Raw genomic sequence first — 23,079 nt, 5'->3', positions numbered from 1 at the left:
AGGTACTGGTTTTCAAGTTTTAGGCAACTATAATGTAAACTTATGGTGATCTAGATGGCTTGTTTGGTGCTTCCCTGATCGTTCTTCTCACACTGCAAATCATTGAAAAATGCGTGGTTTGGATAATGTCCAGCCCATTTGTTTCAGAAAACTAATGTCATGGCAAAATCTGTTTAAAAGACAACGTAGACGTTTTTGCTATTGCAAATATTGTCCATTATATTTTCAGTGTTTACTGTCTACAGTATGACAGTTTACCGAATCTCACCTTGCAGCTGTGCCCTATCATAGCTTACTGTCATGTTGCTGGCTGCACCGAGGTGACTAAACTGGGCAAGTGATAAAAAAAAAAAAAAACTTATGGGTCGGGTACACTTGCCGCAGGCTGTTTACCCATCTACTGTTGGGTACAAAAAGCTGGTAAAATGTCGTTTAGAAAAGCAATCGTCGAACAGCAATTCAACTCGGCTGTTGCGCAGCTAGCTTTCACATGACCATAGTAGCAAAACCTTTTTTTCGAACACGCGCAGCGAAAAGGAGGCTGTGAAATTACGCTGTGCGGAATCGGCCAGTCCCGCAGACCATGCGCAGAATACTGCATTCAGGTGACAGATAGCTGTATCACAGGCGTTGCTAACCTACAGGTAGATGCGCAATTATGTAATAGCGGCCGAAACTCTTTGAAACAACATTTGCTTAACGGATTGTTATCCTTTATTAACGCCAGCTGTTAAGACTTGTGCAATTACAAGGTACGAGTATGCAGTTCTCTGGAACACAAGAGCTTCAGAAACAAGAAATCGGTTACAGAAAAAAAAAAAAAAAGTTGCTGTGTGCCAAGCGTATGGGGCGAGGGCCAATGTTGCAATGCCGACTCTATACAGGATTAGTGCAGAAGCCAGCCATCTGCGCTAACCTCCTCGACCTGCTCCCACAACCCTCGAAACCGTAGAATAAAGAACCATTCTCAAACAAACAAGGAGCAACAACAATTGGATTGACCTGGATACTAAATGTCTTTGGCTTGTGCAGATCCGCGGCAAAGGCTAGCTAACAAACTTGTATTGGCTTGAAAGTGCATTTCAGACCGTTTCATTGGGTTTCGTGTCTGTGGTTCTAGTGCTTGTTGTAGTTCGTCTGTTGTTAGTGGAAAGCATTCTCTGTGAGTTGTGCTTGCCGAGGGATATTTGATTTGCGGGCCCCAACCTGTCTGTTACTGCCGCTTTCCACGGGCAACTTAATGAAAAGGGCCTCAGTGTGCTTGTGAAACTTGCACCGTGCAAACTGCGCGGTGAGACCGAACCTAAAAGGTATGTACTGTACGTCATTTTTTGACGGTATGTATTTAGTGTGTATATTGTCCTGTATTGTGAAGCCTTCGGGTGGTCTCTGCATCGAGCATTGCTGAAAGGACTTAAATGCTATCACTTTACGCAGTCGCCAAACGGGGTACAGTGATCATCTGCAGCTCGCACGGTGTGGAGCAACGCCTGACCAATGGCTGGTTTGCCTGTTAGTTTTCGGTCGCTGGCAGACATGAACGCATGATTTAACATACGGTTCTGTGCAGAGGCCGGCCGATCACCGGAGGAAATGGGACCGCGAGGAGTACGAGAAGCTCGCCGAGGAGCGGCTTCGACTCGAAGACGAGGACGAGGAGCCGTTGGCCCCTGTGAAACGAGACACGCTCAAGCCCAGAGACTATAAGGTAACCGTTGTGTGCGAATTTTCGCATCATTAAGGCTCCCGATGCTGAGCCGTGCTCCCTTCTGGGCAGCAGAAAATAGCGTCCTTTCCCCTCTATCTGAACCACTATATATATATTAAGGCTTCTGGCTGTGTGCGCTTGTTTTGAAGCCACGCCGAAGCGAATGGCGTCTGCATGCTCTGCGGGCAGAATCGCTCAAAAGAAATTTTACCGGCAGTTCGGCCGGGCCGCGACCAACTACTAAGTGTAAAGGGCGTGTCATTATTTGGCATGCTTTAGCGGTGCCTCCAGGACAGCTAAGGGACAGCGGGGACACGCAAACTGGAACCCGAGCCGGACCGTGGATTGAAGGCTCGACGAGGCCTCCGCGTGCCGAGCGTGTCGTCGCGAACAGCCGATCTTGTGTGCTAACACCATCCGGCTAGTTTCGGCCTCGGCGGCCGCGACGCACGGACCGCCTTGGTTTTAGATTTGATCCCCCTCACTGTGCCTTAGGTGCCCAGAAGACCCACCTCCGCCCTCTTGATTATAATCTCAGGTGCACTCCTGCAGGCCTCCGTTTGCCGATATTATCTACAAAGTACTGGCAAATATTTCTTTAGGCGACTCTGCCAGCATTAGCAAGGTGAAGCCAATGGGGCTAAACTGTTGGAAAAATTTCTTTCAAGCAACTTACCGGCTGCTGCCAGAATGTCCACTCTTCTAATGCTAGTAAGTCAAAGGTTGTGTACTGGTGCTACAAGACCCTTGACAAGCTTTTGATTGATTTAAGTGTCACCTGGCTGTTGCAAGTGTTATTCAAGGCATCGCTGCCGACTGCAGCGCCATTAGAAGGCACGTGCTTGGAGCCGGCCTGAAAAAGAAAGATGAAGATGGAAAAACGGTCAGGGACTGAGTAATATCTCCTTTGAGTCTCATGCACGATACAACATATTTGGCGACGAGGATTTAACAGCCCATGTGCTACCGGCTTGCCCTTCATCTGTGCCTTCAGTTGCTGCGTGTCATCTCTACGGTGAGTATTTCGGGGCTACAACCGCCACCCCCTTTCCTGCCATCACCTGGACACCCGGTCATTCCATGGGAGCAATGGATTCAAGCGTTCAAGAACTACATGGTGGTGTCGGGCGCCTCCGACCTACCTGCCATGCGTCGGAAGGCGATTCTGCTCAACTGCTTGGGCTTGGAAGGACAACGTATCTTCCAGAGTCTGACGTCGGAGGACGACCTGCGCTTTTTGGCTTCCAGCGCCGCTGGAGAGACGTTGACGTCTCCTGGCCCAAATGAGTTCGACCGCGCCATTGTGATGCTTGAAGACCACTACAAGAGCTCTGGCAACGTCACTGCAGCGCGCCACCTTTTCCGTCGACGTGCACAAGCCCCAGGTGAGACTGCGGTCGATTACGTCACCGTGCTACGAGGTCTCGTTGGAGCATGCAATTTCGGTGACTTGATGGGCGATATGATACGCGACCAGTTCATAGAAAAAAATACTAGCGAATATTTGCGCGAACGTCTTCTACTGGAAGTGTCTCTTACGCTTTCTCGGGCCCTTACCATTGCGAAACAGCATGATCAAGCGAAAAGAGAAGCGAGAGAACTTGCACGACAGGAAGCATGAGTGCATCACGTTAACGACACAAACACTTTAAATGGGAGAGAAAAGCACTGTGGCACGTGCACGTGCTATAAGACGCAAACTGAAAGCCGTCGAGCTTTGCAAGAGCAAGAATGCTGTCGTTGTGGTTCTTTGTACCACCTTGCGAATAGTTCTCTCTGGAAAGCTAATACACATAAGTGTCGTGAAATTGAGAAGATTGGCCATTTGGAAAAGGTCTGCAAGTCTCTCCGAAAGGCAGGAAAAAAAAAGTTCAGCATGTCGCGGAAGACGACAAACATACAGCTGACCCGGACGATGACATAAGTGTTTGTCACATATGGAGCCGTTAGAAGGGAATTTATGCAATGTTGGAAATTGAAGGAATTTCCGTGTCGTTCCTGATTGACACTGGATCATCGGCTTCAATCCTAGCCGAAGAACTTTACCAACAGCATTATGCCACTGCATTTCCTCTGACATCAACATCCGTCCAGCTCCTCAATCATTCTAAGTCAGCAATTCCTATAAAAGGACGTTTCATTGCTCCAGCTACATTTCACGGCCGATGCACTTCTGTTCTTCTGTACGTTGTGCCTGGAGGAACCATTCTTGGTTTAGATGGTATCGCAGCTCTGGATATGAAGATTCAAGGGTCGCCGCTCAGATGTCTGCTAATGACACAAGAAACCCCTGTGCTATCTCCTGAATTACGTTCCGAGTTCGAGCACTTGTTTGAAAAACAGCTAGGAACTGTCAAGGGTTTCACTCACAAGGTCAGAGTTTGCGCGTCTGTTCAACCAGTGGCCAGCAAGCTGAGACGACTACCACTCGTCATTCGTGAGCAAGTCTCGGCAGAAGTAAAAAATTAGAAGCTCAGGACATCATTGAGCGCGTCGACTCTTTAGAGTGGGTCTCACCAATTGTCGTAGCCAGAAAAAAGGATGGCTCGATTCGCATGTGCGTAGACCTACGAGCGCCAAACATAGCTATAGTAGTGGACAGTTTTCCCCTGCCACAGACTGAGGAACTTTTGAACAGCTTGGCTGGTGCACAGCGATTCTCCAAGCTAGATTTAGCTTCTGCATATCATCGGTTGCCACTAAGTCCAGAAAGTCGTGATTTTACCACGTTTATAACGCATGACGGACTATTTCGCTTCAAGAGGGTTTGCTTCGGACTGGCATCGGCACCGTGAGCGTTTTAGAAGATGATGCAAATGTGTCTTATTTTACATTGACGACATAATTGTGTATGGACGCTCCCGAGAGGATCACTTAGTCAATTTGCGCGCTGTTTTGAAACGACTCTCTGATGCTGGCCTCAGGCTCAATCATAAATGTGTTTTTGACGTCGCAGAGTTGACTTTCCTAGGCCATGTTGTCAGCGCCAAAGGGTTATTTCCACTGATGTCATCTATCGAGGCGATAACCAAGGCACCATCGCCTACTAATATTAATGAACTTCGCTCGCTGCTGGGACTTGCAGGCTTCTACTCCAAGTTCATCCCACATTTTTCTGATGTTGTGGAGCCACTGCACGCTTTGCTTAGAGGAAATGCGCCTTGTGCTTGGACGGCGGCAGCACAAAGCGGCTTGGAGCAGCTGAAAGCTCTGATTACATCTTGCGAGGTTCTTCACCTTTTTGATCCTCAGTTACCTGTGCACGTTACAACTGATGCCTCAGGATAAGGACTAGGTGCTGTACTGCAGCAGGATAACAAAACATCACTGCAAACTGTCGCGTTCGCCTCACGTACTCTTCTCGATCAAAAGGTATACTGTCTGACCCCGTGATAGACTTCAACGGAGGACGACTATCTGTGAGCCGTAAACGTGAATTTTTAGGTATCATTTTAGACTGCAAGTTAACTTTTGTCCTGCACCTGAAAACAAAGTGCCTGAAGGCTATGAATTTGCTGAAGCTCTTGTCACACACATCATGGGGAAGCGACAGGAGATGCCTCCTTAGCTTATGGAAAAGCTTTATACAGTCACGCCTTGACTAGGAAGCCATTGTTTATAACTCTGCAACACCTAGTGCTTTAAGGACGTCAGACCCCGTTCACCATCTGGGTATCCTGCTTGCTACAGGCGCCTTCAGGACTAGCCCTGTAGGAAGCCTGTATGTTGAGTCGGATGAATGGTCCCTGCGTCTCCAAAGAACGTATTTAAGTTTATCCTACACCCTGAAGATAAATGCCGATGCAGAACACCCATACCATTCCACTATAAGTGACATATCCGCTGCCAGGCTTTATTGAAACTGCCCGTCTGTGAGCACTTCTTTGTCCCTGCATTTAGAAGAGTCAACTGAAGAAACATACTATTTTAAGAGAATGTGCTAATGGCTCCTAGTCGGCTTCCACCACTTTGGGAGTGGCAAACTATTGAGTGTGATGTCTATTTTATAGAGGTTTAGATAGACTTATCACTCATTCATACTGCTGCTTGGGCTGAAAGTGAAGACACAAGTCAGCTTCTGTTTCCATTGCGCTGTTACCTTGGTTGTGCACCCAGGCTGCTTTATTAGAAGCACAGGTTCCTTCCTCGGTGCTGCCAATCCTTTCACTTATGTGCAAGTGTGCTCCATATGGGTGCCACAACAGATCATAGAGAAAAATATGCATAATCCTACACACTGTGTCAATCGGTGGATGCGTAGCTTCTTGACCACTTCGATCAGACTCTCAATACCGAGATCCTGTTGGCCTTGCGGTGTTTGTAGAATTGCAAGTGTAGGTGAATGCACGGAGAAGTACAAAACATAATGCTTGACATATAATGCATCAACACCCCTTTTGAAGACATGATCAATTGTACCTCCCTATCGAGATGTTCATAAATGTCCTTTAGGGTCGCATCAAGCTTATATGAACACCATTTCTAATATATAAACCAGCGCCACTGTGCAGCTGCTTTCTCTCCACACTTCTTGCTAATGTCAAAGCTGTTCTTTGTACTTAGTGTTCTCTGTGCATCTTGGCTGTGTGACAGACCCCTCACTACATCTACTCGGAAAGACACTGGCACCAAACCTGGAGAAAGTGGCAAAGCAGCTAGATCCACATGCTGCACCCGAGCGACAGTAATGTGATAGCATTATCAGGATTGGCCCAACGAGGCATTTGATTGAACTACCTCCATGATCGGCCTGCATTACAAACCACGTTAAAATTCTTGCAAGAACACATACCGTACACTGGTGTCAGGATCAGCCTGCGAAGTCACACCTTTGATTATACTGTCTTCGGGACCAGCCCAGTCTTCAGCACCTCCGGGATTGGCCCAATTTACTTTGTGAGGCACATCACATACCAAACCTTGATGACGTAGGCACAGAAAGACAAACTGCGTAGTCTTGTGCCACATACGTTTATCTGTGTCCTGGGGGGTATTCTGTCAGAGTCCACCTAGTGGACTGTCCATTTTGGCTGTCGCCATTTGGCTTCAGCTGCACGAGCAAGAAGGAGACTGACTGGCTCCTTCTCGCTTCTGCAGCTGGAGCCAATCTCGAAATTGACAGTCGACTAGGTGGACTCCAACAGAATACCCCCCCCCCCCCCCCTGTGTGAATACGGTGCAGCTCTGATGCTCCTTCTCTAATGTTGATGCAGGTTGACCTTGACTCGAAGCTTGGGAAGACATGTGTCATAACAAAAACAACACCAGCTTCCCAAGCTGGGGGTTACTACTGCAATGTCTGTGACTGCGTGGTCAAAGACTCCATCAACTTCCTGGACCACATCAATGGCAAAAAACGTAAGTGAGCACCAGTTGCTAAAATGGTGTAATAGGTGCAACAGTGGGGCCGTTTTCTATATTTGCTGTTGAGGTAAACCATCCAATTCTACAATGATGGGCAAAATGTAAAATTCCCCACAATATTTGTGTTTGATGCCTTTCGATGCTCAAGGCTGCCATGCTGCTAGCATTTCAGAACTGATGTTGAGGTACAGAAAGTTATGCCCATGCCACCTCCATGCCATAGTCATTTCGCTACATCTAACAGTCCAGAATTTAAGCGTTAATATATGAAAAATCTGGCAGCAAAGTCAGCGTAATAAGTACCTAGAACGTAAAAACAAACTTAAATGTGATTATAACATCGGAAACAAGCAGTGCATTCACATTCATGTGCACCTACGTTTGTTTGTTTTAATGCTGGAACTTCACATTTTTCCTCCTTTGTTTCTTCCACTTCTTTAGGCAGGTGCACTTAAAGTGCTAATCACATTGTCAGTGAACACTTTTCTTCTCTCTGTTGGCAGTGCTAAACCTGCGTTTATTCGCAGGATATTCACGTCTAACGGCACGTACTTTGTCAGTGGTAACATAGTTTGTGAAGTCAAGCTATCTGCATTGCATTTGCCAAGATCTTTCCATGCGAGTTATCTTCTGCGGTGACATAACAGTAAGGACTGACCTTTATTGAGCCCGAGAGACACGGTGAAGGAACCTCGGCACAGTCTGCACTGATGATGATAATATACAGATGATGAAGTGCACAATAAATGTGCACACAAATTTCCCCCGTGTGAGAGCGGCCATCCTGGCCGCAGCCTTAAGGTACGGGGAACGCTGCATGAAGGGCTTCATACGAGAAACGTGGACCACTTCGGTAGAGCGGCAACGGTGGTCAGTTAAGGCGAAGACAGGGGCCACACGATAATTAACAGGAGAAGTCTTTTGCAGGACCGTGTATAAACAATAAACAAGGAACTGGAACTTCTTACACAACCCAGGAGTGTGAACTGGTGTCCAGAGCAGCACTTCTTCGCCATGCTGGTAGAAAACTACGTGATGAGATGCGTCATTATAATCCGTGCGGTCCAGTTGTCTGGCTTCGGTGTTGATGCGGGCACGCTGGTGACAATGGGCGAGGCGGAAAACATATTCTTCACAGGTAGGTGGAGATGGACTGACCGGGGCAGAGAAGAAAAGAACTGGGCGACCGGCTATAAACAAGGTAGAATGGCGGTGTTAAACGCGAACGTAACGAATGGCAAGATTGCATCCCAATTTCTGTGATCTGGTTGAATATAGGCGGCTATCATGTCGGAGCGTACAACGAAACCGCTCTGTCAAACCGTTGGTCTGAGGATGGTAACTTGAAGTAGTCTTGTGGGTGATGCCACAGGCTCCAAGCGCTTTGCTTGCCACTTGCGAAAGGAATGTCTTCCTGCGGTCACCCAGAAGGACACGAGGGGCGCCATGATGCAGGATGATGGCATGAAGAATAAAGGCAGCAACTTCAGAAGCAGATGCAGAACTCACGCAAGCTGTTTTGGCATAGCGCGTGAGGTGGTCGACAGCTGTCACTATCCATCGACTACTGGTGGGAGTCATAGGAAGTGGCCCATAGAGAAAGATGCCAACGATCTCGAACGGTTCCGCAGGACACGAGACTGGTAGTAGTTGCCCAGCAGGAGCTCATATTGGCCACTTTCGATCTACCTCGCCACACTGGTCCAGGCCAGTAGAAGCGACTTTTTATGAGGTCGTAAGTATTCTGGATACCAAGGTGGCCAGCTGTCAAATCGCCATGAAATGCCTGAAGGACAAGTGCACGAAGGCAGCGAGGCAGTACGGTCACCCAGCGTCGACCGTCTGGATGATGGATATGACAGTACAGCACGGAGTTGTCCAGCTTGGACTGTGTCAGCTGTCGACGAAGCCGGGTATTAGGCGGGCGCGAAGCTCTACGAAGGCGGTCATGATATGTCGACAGTATGAGTCGGCGAGTTGTTGAAAAAAAAATGATTCATGGTCGTGCGAAGTGAGATGATCAAGAGCTGCGAAGGACGAAACCACCGTAGAAGAGACATCAGTGAGTGCGTCACTGGAGGTGGATGCAGAACAATTGAGTGCAGTTGTAGGAAGGGGGCAGCCAGAAAGAGCTTCTGCATCTTGGTGCTTTCTACCAGACTTGTAGGTGATCTCAAAGTCATATGCTTGCAGACGAAGAATCTAGCGACCAAGACGTCCTGATAAATTCTTCAGGGTGGAAAGCCAGCATAAGGCGTGGTGGTCCTTAACTATGGTAAAATGGTGGCCCTGGAGATAAGGGCAAAACTTCTGGACGGACCAAACAACAGCTAGGCACTCCTGCTCAGTTCTTCTCTCGGCAGTTGTGAGTATGCAGCTTGCATATGCAACGACTCTCACGCGAAAAGTTGTCTTGCTGGAGGAGGACAGCACCAATGCCATGGACGCTAGTGTCAGTGTGCAAGAGTGTGGGTGCTGTCTCGTCAAAATGACACAGGGCAGGTACTGATGTGAGGGCGCCCTTCAGCTGGGCAAAGGCAGGTTCACATTACGGTGACCACATGAAGGAAGCACCAGAACGAAGTAAGTTGTGTAAAGGAGCAGCTATAGAGGCGAAGTCACGTATAAATAGGCAAAAATAGGAAGCGATGCCAAGAAAACTGCGTAGTTCTTTGGTATTTTCTGGACAAGGAAAGCGAAGCACAGCCGAAATCTTGTCAGGATCAGGTTGAATACTATTCTTGCTCACAATATGACCTAACACCTTGATTCTCTTGCTTGCAAAATGACACTTTTTGGTGTTGAGCTGAAGACCAGTGTTGGCAAGACGCATGAGAACCTCGTCCAGACGGTGCGGGTGCTGGGCTAATGTCCATGAGAAAATAGCTATATCATCCAGATAGCACAGGCAAGTCTTCCAGTTCAGGCCATGCAGAACGGTGTCAATCATGCGCTCAAAAGTTGCGGGAGCATTGCAGAGGGCGAAGGGCATGACGTTGAACTCATAAAGGCCATCTGGGGTTGCTATCACTGTTTTTTCTTTGTCGTCTTAGTGCATCAGAATTTGCCAGTAGCCTGAATGCAGATCAAGACTGGAGAAATATTCGGCACCTTGCAGGGAATCCGGGTCATCGTCAATGCGAGGCATGGGGCTCTGCTTATCGGTGGGATGTTCTCCTCAAGCTCCGCCATGTCACATTCTATCTGACGGGTGCGGCGAAGATTTGGTTTTTCAACCATGAGATTGATTTCGCCGAGTTGACCAACTTCAAGCAGCAGCTTCGGCAAGTTTTTGGCGCGCCGGGGGTTCGCTCCGCCCTAGTGAAGAAAACTCTCGATGCTCGCAAACAACACTCCGGCGTGTCCTACACATTGTACATCAAGGATGTTTTTGCACTCTGTCGCCATGTCAATGATGCAATGGCTGAGTCAGACAGGATGCATCACATTCTTAAAGGTATTGGGACTGTGACCTTCAACGCACTCACCGTCAAGAACCCGGCTACCGTCGCTCACATCATCTTGACGTGCCAGCGCCTCGACGAGCTCGAGTCCATGCACTTGCAGCCAGACTTCTGCGAACACCATTCTACGGCAGACCCTGACCTGCGTGTCATAATCCGGACAATTATACGCGAAGAACTTCAATCACTTGGCTTGTCACCTCTGTTGGTGCTTCCTACTCAGCCTCCTGGTGCAGCCTTGTGCGACGTCATCAAGGAGGAGCTTGCACCCATGACCTGTTCTGCACATGTGGACCCTCCTGCCCCTCGCCTCCTACCAACATATACGCAGATTGCCACCACACCTCCAACCAGTATCCGTTCCATGTTGCCTCTACCCACATACGCGCAGGTTGGTGTCGCTCCTCCGGCCAATGTCCAGTCCATGCCACTTGTGAGCCTTCATCGACCCATCTGACCGCACTATCTCCTAGTGTGCCGAATGCCCCCGACTACCTGCCTTGGCGTCCATCTCGTCCCATCTGCTATTACTGTGGTTATTGCGACCCTATATCAATTTTTTGCCACAAGTGTCAACAAGATGAGCGTTGTGGATACAACATCCATCAATGCGATGCGTTTTTCGGTGGGGCCTCTTATCAAAGCCGACGTTACGCATCCCCTCTGTGTCGTTCCACATCTCCGCCTGCAACAACCAAGACACCCAATGGCTATCGCGCCACCAGACACTGCTCATCTTCGCCCTTCCGTAGCTCCTCGTCAACGCTTCGGCCTGCCTCGTTCACTTCTGATCGTCGCCCGGAAAACTAATTAATGCAGTTCTCGGAGGAAAAACTGCATTCACCGACAGGACTGCAATTTCTCCAGTGCGCCCTTGTAATATGATGTCTGTGTTCGTAGACGGTGTGCAAGTTGATGCTTTGGGAGACACTGGTGCCACTTTATCTAATAGTTATTCACGCTGATTTGTGTAGGCATCTCGGGAAAGTTACGACTCCTTACGATGGACCCACGCTGGTTGCAGCTCAAGGGAACACTGTCCGCCCTTCCGCATTTTGTGCTGTGTGTGTAATGATCGATGGCATCTATTTGCTGTGCTGTTGCCCTGCTCCAACCAGCTCATTTTAGGATGGGATTTCCTTGCTTCTGCTTCAGCTGCTGTATGTTATGGGCAAGGTGTCGTACATATGACCAACACTGACTATTCGCTGGGCAATGAAAACTACGAGCCACTTCATCTGTTCGCTGCAGAAGATACCAAGCTACCACCAGGCTGTCAGAAAATTCTTATCAAGTCCGACGTCATCAACCATGGCGATGCGTTAGTGGTTCTTTCTGCGCATTGTTTCACAAAAGGGATAGCCATTGTATTAGGCCTAGATATATTTGAAAATGGTTCTACACTTGTCACCGCAATGAACACAACACCTGAAAAAATTCTCCTTCCTCAAGGCACCACTTTGGCTTGTGTTGCTGATTCAGAGCCTCTCTCTGTCGTTCCCCGGCTGATCCCTCTAAAAGCCCTCCTTCTGGACATTCTCGCTCTACCTACGCTCTTGCAGCCGTAATCAGCTCCGACTTGACTCTTTCGCAGACACAACAGTAACTTGCCTTGTTGACAAAGCATGAAGTATAAACAGCATGCACGCGATCTTGCGCGCGACAGCGATGCGATAAAGATGGCTGTCGTGTTCGCTGGTCCCCTACAAGTCATACCGCACTCAAGCGACGGCTTTGGGCGACGTCTCCTCAGTGTTGCCGGTACGAGGGCAGTAAATATGCGCCGAAACTGGCGTGAGGCGTGCTTTATTAATTTATGTTGATGTGCTTTACTGTAAAAGGCAGGATAAATATTTCTAAAGGTCTTGCACTAGGTTGCTATATTTGCACATATCAAAATTTAGTCGTTCGCTCATTTCGTGTGACAATCAGTAGTACTTGACTGATGTAACCCCTGCTCCAGCTTCGCGCTATTGGCTAGTAGCTCGTAGCACTTCCAGGTGACGAGCGACGAATTCTAGATTTCCAGAACTGAGCGATCTGTTTGCGCGACGGCCCGTTTCGTCGCTCGTCGCCATTGCATACAAAATCGCTCTCATGCAGTTTGGTCTTGAAGGATCATTTGACACCCATTCCTCGACATTGGGACATTGGACAGCGCATTGGATTCAGACGGACGGCAGATCCATCGTGCGTCGCCGGCCGTATCACGTATCTCTAGCTGAGCAGAAAATTATTGTGGAAAACATCGCCGACATGCTGCAACATGAGATAATCCGCCCCTCTGCTAGCCCTTGGTCGTCTCCGCTCATTTTGGCCCGAAAAAAGATGGCTCTGTGCAATTTCGTGTCGATTACAGAGCGCTGTTGCGTCCCGAATCGGCCGGGCGCATTCTTTGATTGTTTCCCATCGAGGCAGGCCCTTTCATGAGCGTCGCCGAGACGGCGACAGTGCCAGACACCGACGAGACGGGCAAACAAGCGCCCCAACTAGGCAGTGCGCATTCTTTAGGTGCTTCCCCCGATGCCACCCCCTTCATCAGCAGCCGCCTACTTGGCGACGCGGCGCGACACCGGCTGGGACGCGATGACAAAGAAGCTCACGAAGCTTGCCCCCCTTCGTTAGACGCGGGGATTAGTGCAAAGGCCATTCTCCCGACCCGGGCAAGATGACCGTTGGAGGGCAAGAAACAGGTCACCGACTTTCGTGGAAGGAGTGTCAACCCCCTGTTTCCGGATTGCCTCGTCCTTGCTTCGAAGGTGCAACATTGGAGGCGGAGTTCAGCGAACAAGACGGCCCGTCTGATTGGCCGCATCAAGGTCATCTGATTCCCTAGTCGGGTCAACTAGGGAAGACCGATGTTTTATAAGGAGACACCTTGCGTGCAGTGGGGTGTCCTGACGAGTTCTGACATGTGCTCAGACATGTAGTGAGCTTAGACTTTCAAAGTGATCTCCCATGGAGTGCGCTTTCATATTTGGAGCCACTGTAAATATGTAGAATAAACCCTTTTTTTCTGTCGCTCTTACTCCCGGACGTACTCATCCCTTTGGCTGAAGGATCACCGGCCCCGAATCGGCCGGGCGCATTCTTTGATTGTTTCCCATCGAGGCAGGCCCTTTCATGAGCGTCGCCGAGACGGCGACAGTGCCAGACACCGACGAGACGGGCAAACAAGCGCCCCAACTAGGCAGTGCGCATTCTTTAGGTGCTTCCCCCGATGCCACCCCCTTCATCAGCAGCCGCCTACTTGGCGACGCGGCGCGACACCGGCTGGGACGCGATGACAAAGAAGCTCACGAAGCTTGCCCCCCTTCGTTAGACGCGGGGATTAGTGCAAAGGCCATTCTCCCGACCCGGGCAAGATGACCGTTGGAGGGCAAGAAACAGGTCACCGACTTTCGTGGAAGGAGTGTCAACCCCCTGTTTCCGGATTGCCTCGTCCGTGCTTCGAAGGTGCAACATTGGAGGCGGAGTTCAGCGAACAAGACGGCCCGTCTGATTGGCCGCATCAAGGTCATCTGATTCCCTAGTCGGGTCAACTAGGGAAGACCGATGTTTTATAAGGAGACACCTTGCGTGCAGTGGGGTGTCCTGACGTGACCTGACGAGTTCTGACATGTGCTCAGACATGTAGTGAGCTTAGACTTTCAAAGTGCTCCCCCATGGAGTGGGCTTCGATATTTGGAGCCACTGTAAATATGTAAAATAAACCCTTTTTTCTCTCGCTCTTACTCCCGGACGTACTCATCCCTTTGGCTGAAGGATCACCGGCCTAAATGCTACCCGAGTCTCAACAAACTGGCAGCAGCGGCTGTATAATCTCCGACTTGCAAAAACGGATGGCAGTGCTGAGATGAAACGCCAACCCGTTCATAACAGCGCTCAACAAGATCGTGCGCAAGGATGTATACCCCATGCCTCGTATTGACGATGTCGTGGATTCCCTGCAAGGTGCTGAGTACCGTATTTTCCGGTCTATAAGTCGCGCTTTTTTCAGATTTTTTAGCCGGTGTGTTTTATGTTCTTTTTTTTTTCGGAAAATCTGCCGTCAAAATTGGATTGGATGCAATGGCCACACGAAGCATGCTGAGTTGACCTCCTCTCGCAGTTGCTACGAGTTGTGTGCACACTATGGAGGTACTGGGTTCTTCTCGTGATCGAGTTGCCAAGCGCCTTGCGAGAAGGACGGAGCAGCAAAACAAGCAGCGGCAGGCTGACCGCGAGTCGACCGACCCCGAAGTTGTCGCATCTGCAGATTGCTGTCAAGATACGGCGCGCGCCGCTGCACAAACTAAGCAGTTGCTACTAGAGTATAAACCACCCCCTCTCCCTCCCGAGCTGCCTTCCTGCTTTCCTCCCTTGTGCGTGACTCGGCTCACCGCCGCACGCTTTCACTCGCACAAACAGCATACGGCGCACGGGGATGATGCTATCGCTCTTGGACTTTATATGAAACAACCGCGCATTTCTGCCGTCGTGGCGACCGCGACGGCAGAAATGCGCCTGGAGTGTCTATAAAATTGCTATCACAATTATATAGGAATGGCACCCATGCGCGTTACCCATGTTCGCAAAGTAAAACGTCAATCATTTTTTTTAATCGCTTACCGAATGAACAATGTGCGTCTTATACACCGGTGCGCCTTATATACGTTTTCTTCCGGAAAAACTGCCGTTTTGAGGGGGGTGCGACTTATACAAAGGTGCGACTTATAAACCAAAAAATATGGTATTTCTCCAGTCTTGATCTGCGTTCAGGCTACTGGCGAATTCCGACGCACGAAGACGACAAAGAAAAAACAGCGTTTGCAACCCCAGGTGGCCCTTACGAGTTTGTCATGCCCTTCAGCCTCTGCAATGCTCCCACAACTTTTGAGCGCATGATTGACACCGTTCTGTGTGGCCTGAAGTGGAAGACTTGCTTGTGCAATCTGGATGATATAGTTATTTTCTCATTGAAATTTGCTCAGAACCTGCAACGTGTGGACGAGGTTCTCACTTGCCTCACCAACGCTGGTCTTCACTGCATTTATTTTGTTTTTCTCGCTTTATCAAACCTTAAATGAATGTGTTACACCATTCTTTCTGCCTTGATTTGCTAAATGGGTGCCTTTAGCTTACACTTTGCATGTACCCTACATTTTCCTTATTTCACTGACAACATGTGTGGAATTGCCAAAATTTTTGTGAATCTAACATGAAGTTGGCTGCCACTGCAGCATTGACTTAAGCAGCCTTCTTTTGCCTGCAAACAGGTTTATGTAGAGATCAATTACAGTGGATAGCATAATTCTACCTTTGCACATGCAATATATGGAATAGTGGACATAATTTGTACAAATTTCATCCGTAATTAGCTGACAGTTTTGTATCAATATTTTCAAGTTTAGTATGTTTCCATACCTCAATCTTCTATCCTCCGAGGCCATTAGGTTGCGAAATATTTCTGCCATGTTCATGTTTCTACTTATTTGTCATCGCAGATGTAATCCATCTGCCTCAATCCATAAGACAGAGTGGAACAGGTCATGGCGTGAGTGAGAAATGTGATGGTAATGTTAGCTTAAGATAATAAATTTTAAGAGTGCTGCTCAAACAGCTGATTGGCTGGCTAGAGGCACCAACATAGCTAGCCCAAGTGTCAATAAAATTGAGGAGGCATGAGTGTGGTGTCCGCTTTCTCAAACAAGCAGATATGTACATAGATAATATGGATCATGTAACAGTGGATGTCATGACCCACAATTGCCTTTAAGTACTTCACAAAGTGCAATGGCCTAGGAGCATCATAGGCTGCAACTGAGCAATATTAGCATATGATCTAAACAGTATTTGTTTTTTTTTTTAACTTTGAAAGTATAATTGCAGTTTTCTGAGCAAGTTGTACATGCATGTCTGTCTGAGATAACTAAAGGCATAACTGTAATGTTGTTAAAAGCTTTGTTTGGAAAAAAAAAATAAAAGGGGCTGTACAAGTAACTAGTACGGTTGAAAAGTGCTGTACCTTAATTACTGCTATGTCCGAGATAGAAACTACATAGGGGCTTGCGAATATTTTTCTAATACTTTTCGAATATTTCTAAACGTCAACTGCGCCCAAATAAACATATAATTGGAGCAAAAGAACGGTAAATGTTCAACCCTGCGGGCGTTGTACAGACATAAAGCATGAGAACTTGTGTAGTGGAGCAGGCTACTTCACGTAGGTAGCCATACTTTACAGTCTGTAGAGCGATCATTAGCACTCTTTAAAGAGCCCTGTGCATGCGAAGAACTACTTGTTTGCTCCTTGTGCTCCATTTGTGCTTTTAGTAAGCAACACATCGTAGCGTACTATGTAATGACATAAACTTGCTAACCTTAAGAAAACTGGAATTGGAACATCGTTTTATATTAATTTTGGTTACAGCTATTCATTATTTGATAACTATTCTAACAGTATTCGATTTGCTTCTGGCACTATTCGATTTGGTCTAAAAAATCACTATTCGCAACCCCTAAAACTACATTTTGCACAGACTGACTAGAGAATTTGTACAAAGTGTTGTACTGGTGAGAATGTGCTTGTCTGCATCATTGGTATGTCATTTGCAGACCAGCGTAACCTGGGCATGTCCATGCGTGTTGAGCGCTCAACCCTGGATCAAGTCAAGCAGAGGTTCGAGGTCAATAAAAAGAAGCTTGAAGAGAAGAAGAAAGACTACGACTTTGAGCAGCGTATGCAAGAGCTTCGAGAAGAGGTATAGGGCCCTTCCTTATACCACTTCCGCTTGTGGATTTCAGTGGTGTTAAGTTTCAGTAGCCATTGAAGTTGAGCATGTGATGGGTTAAACTTCGTTCTAAAGAGCCATCAAGCGAGTGTAGACTCATTCCCATTGTTGCAAGGGCTGTAGTATATTCTTGTCAGGTATACAAGTATTGCATGCACGAAACATGGCAGATGAATTACAGGACATTTTATTTATCATAAGATTTATCATAATTTCCGTCATGTAGCGGAACTTCAGATCATTCTCGCATGCCAAAAATTGGGGGACTGCTCATGCTGCACTTGAGCGATATGTGAAAGTATAGGTGTCCCTCTTGGATGCTCTGTATGCAGTGTAGACCGCTTATAACATAAGTTGCCAGAGTTGCGAATATCCGCACTATAAGCGGTACCGCACTATAACCAAAACAACTATTTTATTGCGATAATGGACACTCTAGGCGCATTTCTGCCGTCGATGTCACCGTGCTGTAGGGTCTGTATTCGCTTACTAAATAAATTAACAAGCACGGTGTCACGCACGCACAAGCAAACATAAACACATCTCGCTCGTTGACCGTGGAAAGGAACTGTCAAAACGCTCGAGTGACGAAGTGCGGCGAGCGAATTGACCTTCGTGCTATCATGCCTCTCGCTTCAACGTGACCTATAAGCAGCGAAAACACGCCGCGTGACAAACTTTCCCCATCGCAGATTGCTTTCAAGATAGGGCCAAGGCGATCGTATCGCCGAAGTGGATCGTCACAGATTAAGTCCTGCTTTGGTCCACTGAAACCATTCCACATTGCTTTGCTGGCGAAAATCCTCTCCTTCTGTATGCGCCAATCCTGAACGCAAGTTTTGGATTCTCCGAACGCCCTTGATGCGGCCCGATTTCCGTCCGTCTCCGCACATATGATCACTTTCCTTTTAAATGCGGCATAATGATGAACTCAGTACTTCATGCTGATAGAGCAGACGCAGAGCACGTGTAGTGTAGCACATGGAGGAAGCTATGGTAGCTAGGCTTCGACGCCTGTGCGAGGCGGCCATTTTGAAATGCCGACGGCTATATGGTAACGCAGATTTAGGGTCATACTCGATTCTAACGCGCACGCAATTTTTGGACCTGTTTTATTGGAAAAAAAGTGCGCGTTAGATTCGAGTAAATACGATATTTGTGGCTTGAGGGGAGCATTTGCCGTCTAGATTGACTGCCGAACTTCCAGGCAGCCACACTATAACCGGTGTTTCGTGTACCGCAAGTGCACTATAAGTGATATGCGTATATATAGAGTGCTATGGGAAAATTAACGAAAGTCTGAAAAGACCGTATTATGTCCGGTCCTGCACTATAAGCAGTTACGTTATAAATGGTCAATACTGTACTATGATGATTCATTTGTGTGTGTGCTTTTTAGTAATACCTTCCGGGCCTGTTTATTAGCACTCATTTGTCTGACATTATCATTGTCTATGTTAGGCCTACCCATTATGGTTCATTCCTAAGCACCATAATGAGTAAGCACTGATTGTGGTGCATAAAACCCACCGACTCCTACACAAGTCATGCCCCAGTACAGAAAGACATATTCTGAAGTAGATGCAATGTTTTATTTGCTTTGCTGTACAACCGCTCAGACTTGGCACCATAGCAGCAAACTTGCTCATCAGTCGAATCACTCAAATGCGGACTGACCAGTGAGTCAGAACCCCATATAATTCAACGTTCCTTCACTCAAAACTCCACTTTGACTCAAGAAAGTTAATGGCAGTGGTGCCCCTCCACAGAAGTGGCCACTGCACTTCATTGACACTCCAAGTCAATTCTTGAGAAGCGTAGCATCTTCCTAAGTTGAGGGGTGGCACTGTACTCAACTCAGTGGAGTGAAGGGACAGCTTCAAGTCAAGGATCATTTGAGAATACGGTGGCAAATAAACTGAGGTGAGGCCCAGTGAAGTTTTAGTCTGAGTGAATTGAGCTGAGCCTGAAAGGTGTGATATCGCCCAACCCTGGATCAGGTTAAGCAGAGGTTCGAGGTCGACAAGATGTGTCTGAGTGTATCGAGGAGAGTCTGAGTAGGTGTGAATCTGAGCCTGTGTGTGTCGAGATGACTCCGACTGATTGCGAGTCCCAGTGAGCTGGTGCTTACGTGATCACGAAACTACATGCGAGGATGACTTCATATCATTTTCGGTGAATATAACAGTGTATCCATGAGTCGTGTCCATTAGAAACAGTGATCCTGAATGAGCAGATGTGAACAGTGGACGTATAATAAAAAAATCAGTTTTCACAAATGTAACGTGCCAGGACATAAAATGCATTGTGTAAGCCTATCTTTGTGAAATATGGGTGTTAGGTGTCTGTAGCTTCTAATCTGGTTGATATTGAGTTTACTCATTGCGGGCTAAGTCCAACTTCTGCTGCTAAAATTCATAGGTCAGCATACTCACTCAAGAGTACTCACTCATACTCAACACTTTAGCAGGTTGAGTGTAAAAAAAAAAGGGGGTATGAGCGGACACGAGTAGAAACAGCAGTGCTGGTGAGTGAGGGGACATGAATACGAATGTGAGCAAATGCAAGGAGGAAGCGAGTGACTCAACGAGTGCAGTAGAACCTGATTGATACGATTCCGTTTCGTCCAATTTTCCGGCGCCAACGTTAGTGATCGAGAACACAAAAAGTGACCGAATACAGTCGCGCTTCTTTTACTGGTTCATACATTCCCGAAAAACACGACCTTACGGCTCAGTACATCGCCAAACTGCAGTCGTATGGTAGATTTTCTGGCCGCAAAAAGGCGTGAGGCACGCATGATCGAGAGAACTAGGCGTCTGCCACAGCAGCTTCTCCTTAGTACTCGTCTGCCTGTGTCACATGAAAATACCAGCATGCACTGTTTTCTCTTCCAGTACCAGCAAATCTCACAGGTCATCACATGTTGCATCTGCAGCTGTCGCCGCCAAGCCTTTTGCAATAAGCATCTTTGCCTATCTGTTTGACAGCGTGTGTGGAAACGTGCTGCCATTTCCTGTTGCAGGCATTGTGGAGTGAGTGTCATGCTTCACTCTGGCGGCATTTTATTCCAGTTTCGCTCACCAGCTTGATTGCGTTTTGGTTTCCCGCCGCCTTTTTTAAACACTGTGCAGTAGGAAAACAACAAAGCACATCTCGGGTTGCTCGATCCCAACATCGAGGCGTGTCTGCGGCGTCTTGTGCTGCAACACTTCCCACCAAAATGCGCTGCCCAAGGATGCTGCTGACAGAGGCCAAATATGGGGAGTGTAAACATAAGCTTGCTTCGGGTGTCTTGGGCTGCTCGGGCCCCGCTCGCTCGGCACACATTGGCACCTCGTGCAGCAACAGTTAGCGCGATGTTTCGCATAATGAGTTGAGTCCACCAAATTTTTTATTGACTTCAGGTCGTATGTTTTTCTGGTTGTTTTTTTCTCGCGTTTTCTTCCTAAATGTATGAATGATGTTCTACTGTACATGCAAGTACGAGTGCAAGTGAGTGCCGGTGAGTGGTAAAGGGATGGGGTGTATGGTGTTGGGCTTGGGCTGCTGAGCATGAGGTCGTGGGATTGCATCGCGGCCATGGCGGCTGCATTTCGATGGGGGCGAAATGCGAAAACACCCGTGTACTTGGATTTAGGTGCACGTTAAAGAACCTAAGGTGGTCCAAATTTCCGGAGTCCCCCACTACGGCGTGCCTCATAATCAGATCGTGGTTTTGGCATGTAAAACCCCATAATTTTAAAGGGATGGCGTGTATGAACATGTTTCAGTGGAAGTCGGAGTGAGCATGAGTGAGAGTCAATGGTGCTGTGTAGCCCGTGTGAGTGCCTATGGCAGCAGGTCGTGAATGATGACTCGACTCCTTAGGACTTGCTTGTGAATCTAGCTTGTGAATCTGGGTGAACGAGTGCTGGTGAGTTAGAGCCCAGATGAGTAGAATTTTGGCGAGTCTCTGTTCGAGTGAGCACGGCTCAGTAGAAATTTGGCGAGTTTGAGTGAGCCCAGCCAAGTAGAATTTTGACTAGTCTGAGTGAGCCCGGCTGTGTAAAATTTAGGTGAATCTGAATCCTAGTAATCCCTAAGCAAGAAATGTATTTTGTCAGCGAGTCTAAGCGAGTTCTGTTTAACTTGCAGACCAATGCTGTTAAACGGAATTCACTTAGACTTGCTTACAAGATTTATTTTTCACTTAGGGCTCACTTAGACTCAAACTCATCAAAATTCTACTCATCTGTGCCTACCCTGACTCGGATTCACCAAAATTCTACTCAATTTGGCCCACTTGGACTCGGAATCAAACTTTCTACAAAGCTAGTTCACTCAGACTGACACACGACAATTTTACTTAGCCGGGCTTACACAGACTCGCCTCTGTATTCTAGAACGTTCCTCCACTTAGCTTGAGAAAGTGAATGGCAGCGCCGCTAAGTCTGCTATTGCCCACAGGGCCGGGCAGCTGCAGCCGTACGAGGCTGTGAGACAGTCTGCATCACCAAGCGGAAAAATGTGCTTAATAAAGGGGAAATTAAACTTTTGCCTTCTTCGTTTCTGTCCTCGTCACTCTTATGCTGGTTTCTTATTTAAGATAATTTGCCGCACCAATAGGCCCAGCATTATATGCTACTTAATTGCAAGTTACTTTTGGCAGTGATGTGCCTGAGAAGTGGCATTCGGCACTTGCCAGGATCATGCCTCTAGCTTAAATTGTTGCATTTTTTACAAGTCTGATTATGCTCAATAGCCTTGCAAGAATTTTCAGCTGTCAGCCGTAACACAAGCTGGCCAAATTAAAACTGGTGTATCGTCTCTTACATATATTGCAGCTGAATGTAAACAAGGAACTAACTAGAAGGCATCTGCAGCCAGCCAGTTGCACGGCAACCACTAGATTCAAGATACGGTACTCAAGAATATTTGGTTTGTAGGATCATGTTGCTTTGCTTGAGCTCCAGGACTATCTCTCAAACCTCAAGTCTGCCCTTGAATATATATGATTCTTCATTCAGCAGCACAGCTTTACCATACCTGCCTGCCATTTCTTACAAATTTTTATGTGAAGTTCATGTGGGCCATTCTACGGTTTTATAAGTGTTGTGTCAAGTATTCCAAAAAATTTTAAAGGTGTGGAAAGATTGGATGGTGGAAAATTGAAGAAAACAAAAAGCAGTGATATCTGTATTACCCTCTTAAGTTGGTACAAGACGCCATATACGGCAAGCATAGCTTCCTATATACCTACGCACTTTTCAATGCCTGTGCAAGAGTCCCGGAGTGGCTATCCAACCTGCTTTCTTTGTTACTAAGACTTATCTGTAGTCTTGAAAATAACAATGCTCAATTAAAAGAAAAAAATGTTTTATCCTATGACTGCAGGAAGAGAAACTGCGAGAGTATCGCCGTGAAAAACGCAAGGAACGAAAGCGAAAGCACCAGGAGCCCTCGGAGGATGTCGATCCCGACATGGCTGCCACCATGGGGTTCTCAGGGTTTGGTTCGTCAAAGAAGTAATTGTGCACACGTACACTTACAAAATAAAAGAAACGAATTTTACTGCTCACATATGTGTCCACTGATCTGTACAATGGGAACAATAGTGCATGTGTAGAAATTGCATGACGGTGCCCCAAGGTTGTAACTTAACAGGCAACTTACTGAAGTGCCGTTGACATACGTGATTAGGGTTGTTGGTTGTGGGCACAATGCAAACAGCTTCTAGTAACAACAGGCACTATCAGGACAGTCGGAGACGGCACAACGCTTCAGGCTA

General features: G+C 47.5%; 1 protein-coding gene and 1 long non-coding RNA gene across 3 annotated transcripts; one reads left to right on the top strand and one right to left on the bottom strand.

The window, feature by feature from the left end:
* The first annotated feature begins 1,085 nt into the window (after nt 1-1,085).
* LOC119443138 (zinc finger matrin-type protein 2) lies at nt 1,086-22,869 on the top strand. 2 transcript variants are annotated; one of them, XM_049662602.1, is made up of 6 exons: nt 1,086-1,172; nt 1,447-1,512; nt 1,571-1,708; nt 6,922-7,066; nt 17,134-17,279; nt 22,686-22,869. In XM_049662602.1, exons 2-6 carry the CDS (start codon nt 1,498-1,500, stop codon nt 22,818-22,820), a joined length of 579 nt encoding a protein of 192 aa, XP_049518559.1. In that variant the 5' UTR covers nt 1,086-1,172; nt 1,447-1,497; the 3' UTR covers nt 22,821-22,869. The 2 variants fall into 2 exon arrangements, with proteins under 2 accessions (XP_049518559.1, XP_037564219.1); XM_037708291.2 differs by having other exon boundaries at nt 1,115-1,310; nt 1,438-1,512.
* Nucleotides 18,889-22,688, bottom strand: LOC125943352 (uncharacterized). The gene is made up of 2 exons (XR_007465764.1): nt 21,650-22,688; nt 18,889-21,611 (listed from the first exon to the last, which is right to left on the bottom strand). It is a non-coding gene; the product is annotated as an uncharacterized LOC125943352 (long non-coding RNA).
* Nucleotides 22,870-23,079: the final 210 nt, after the last annotated feature.

The sequence above is a fragment of the Dermacentor silvarum genome, chromosome 2 (genome assembly GCF_013339745.2).
Source record: "Dermacentor silvarum isolate Dsil-2018 chromosome 2, BIME_Dsil_1.4, whole genome shotgun sequence".
NCBI lineage: Eukaryota > Metazoa > Arthropoda > Arachnida > Ixodida > Ixodidae > Dermacentor > Dermacentor silvarum.
Note: the sequence above shows the minus strand (reverse complement) of the source record. Positions and strands in the feature narration are given on the sequence as shown.

Excerpts from the sequence above, each read along its gene's own strand:
- LOC119443138 (XM_049662602.1), top strand. Across the intron at positions 7,067-17,133 it reads CCACATCAATGGCAAAAAAC|ACCAGCGTAACCTGGGCATG; the intron begins GTAAGTGAGCAC and ends TGTCATTTGCAG. Across the intron at positions 17,280-22,685 it reads TGCAAGAGCTTCGAGAAGAG|GAAGAGAAACTGCGAGAGTA; the intron begins GTATAGGGCCCT and ends CTATGACTGCAG.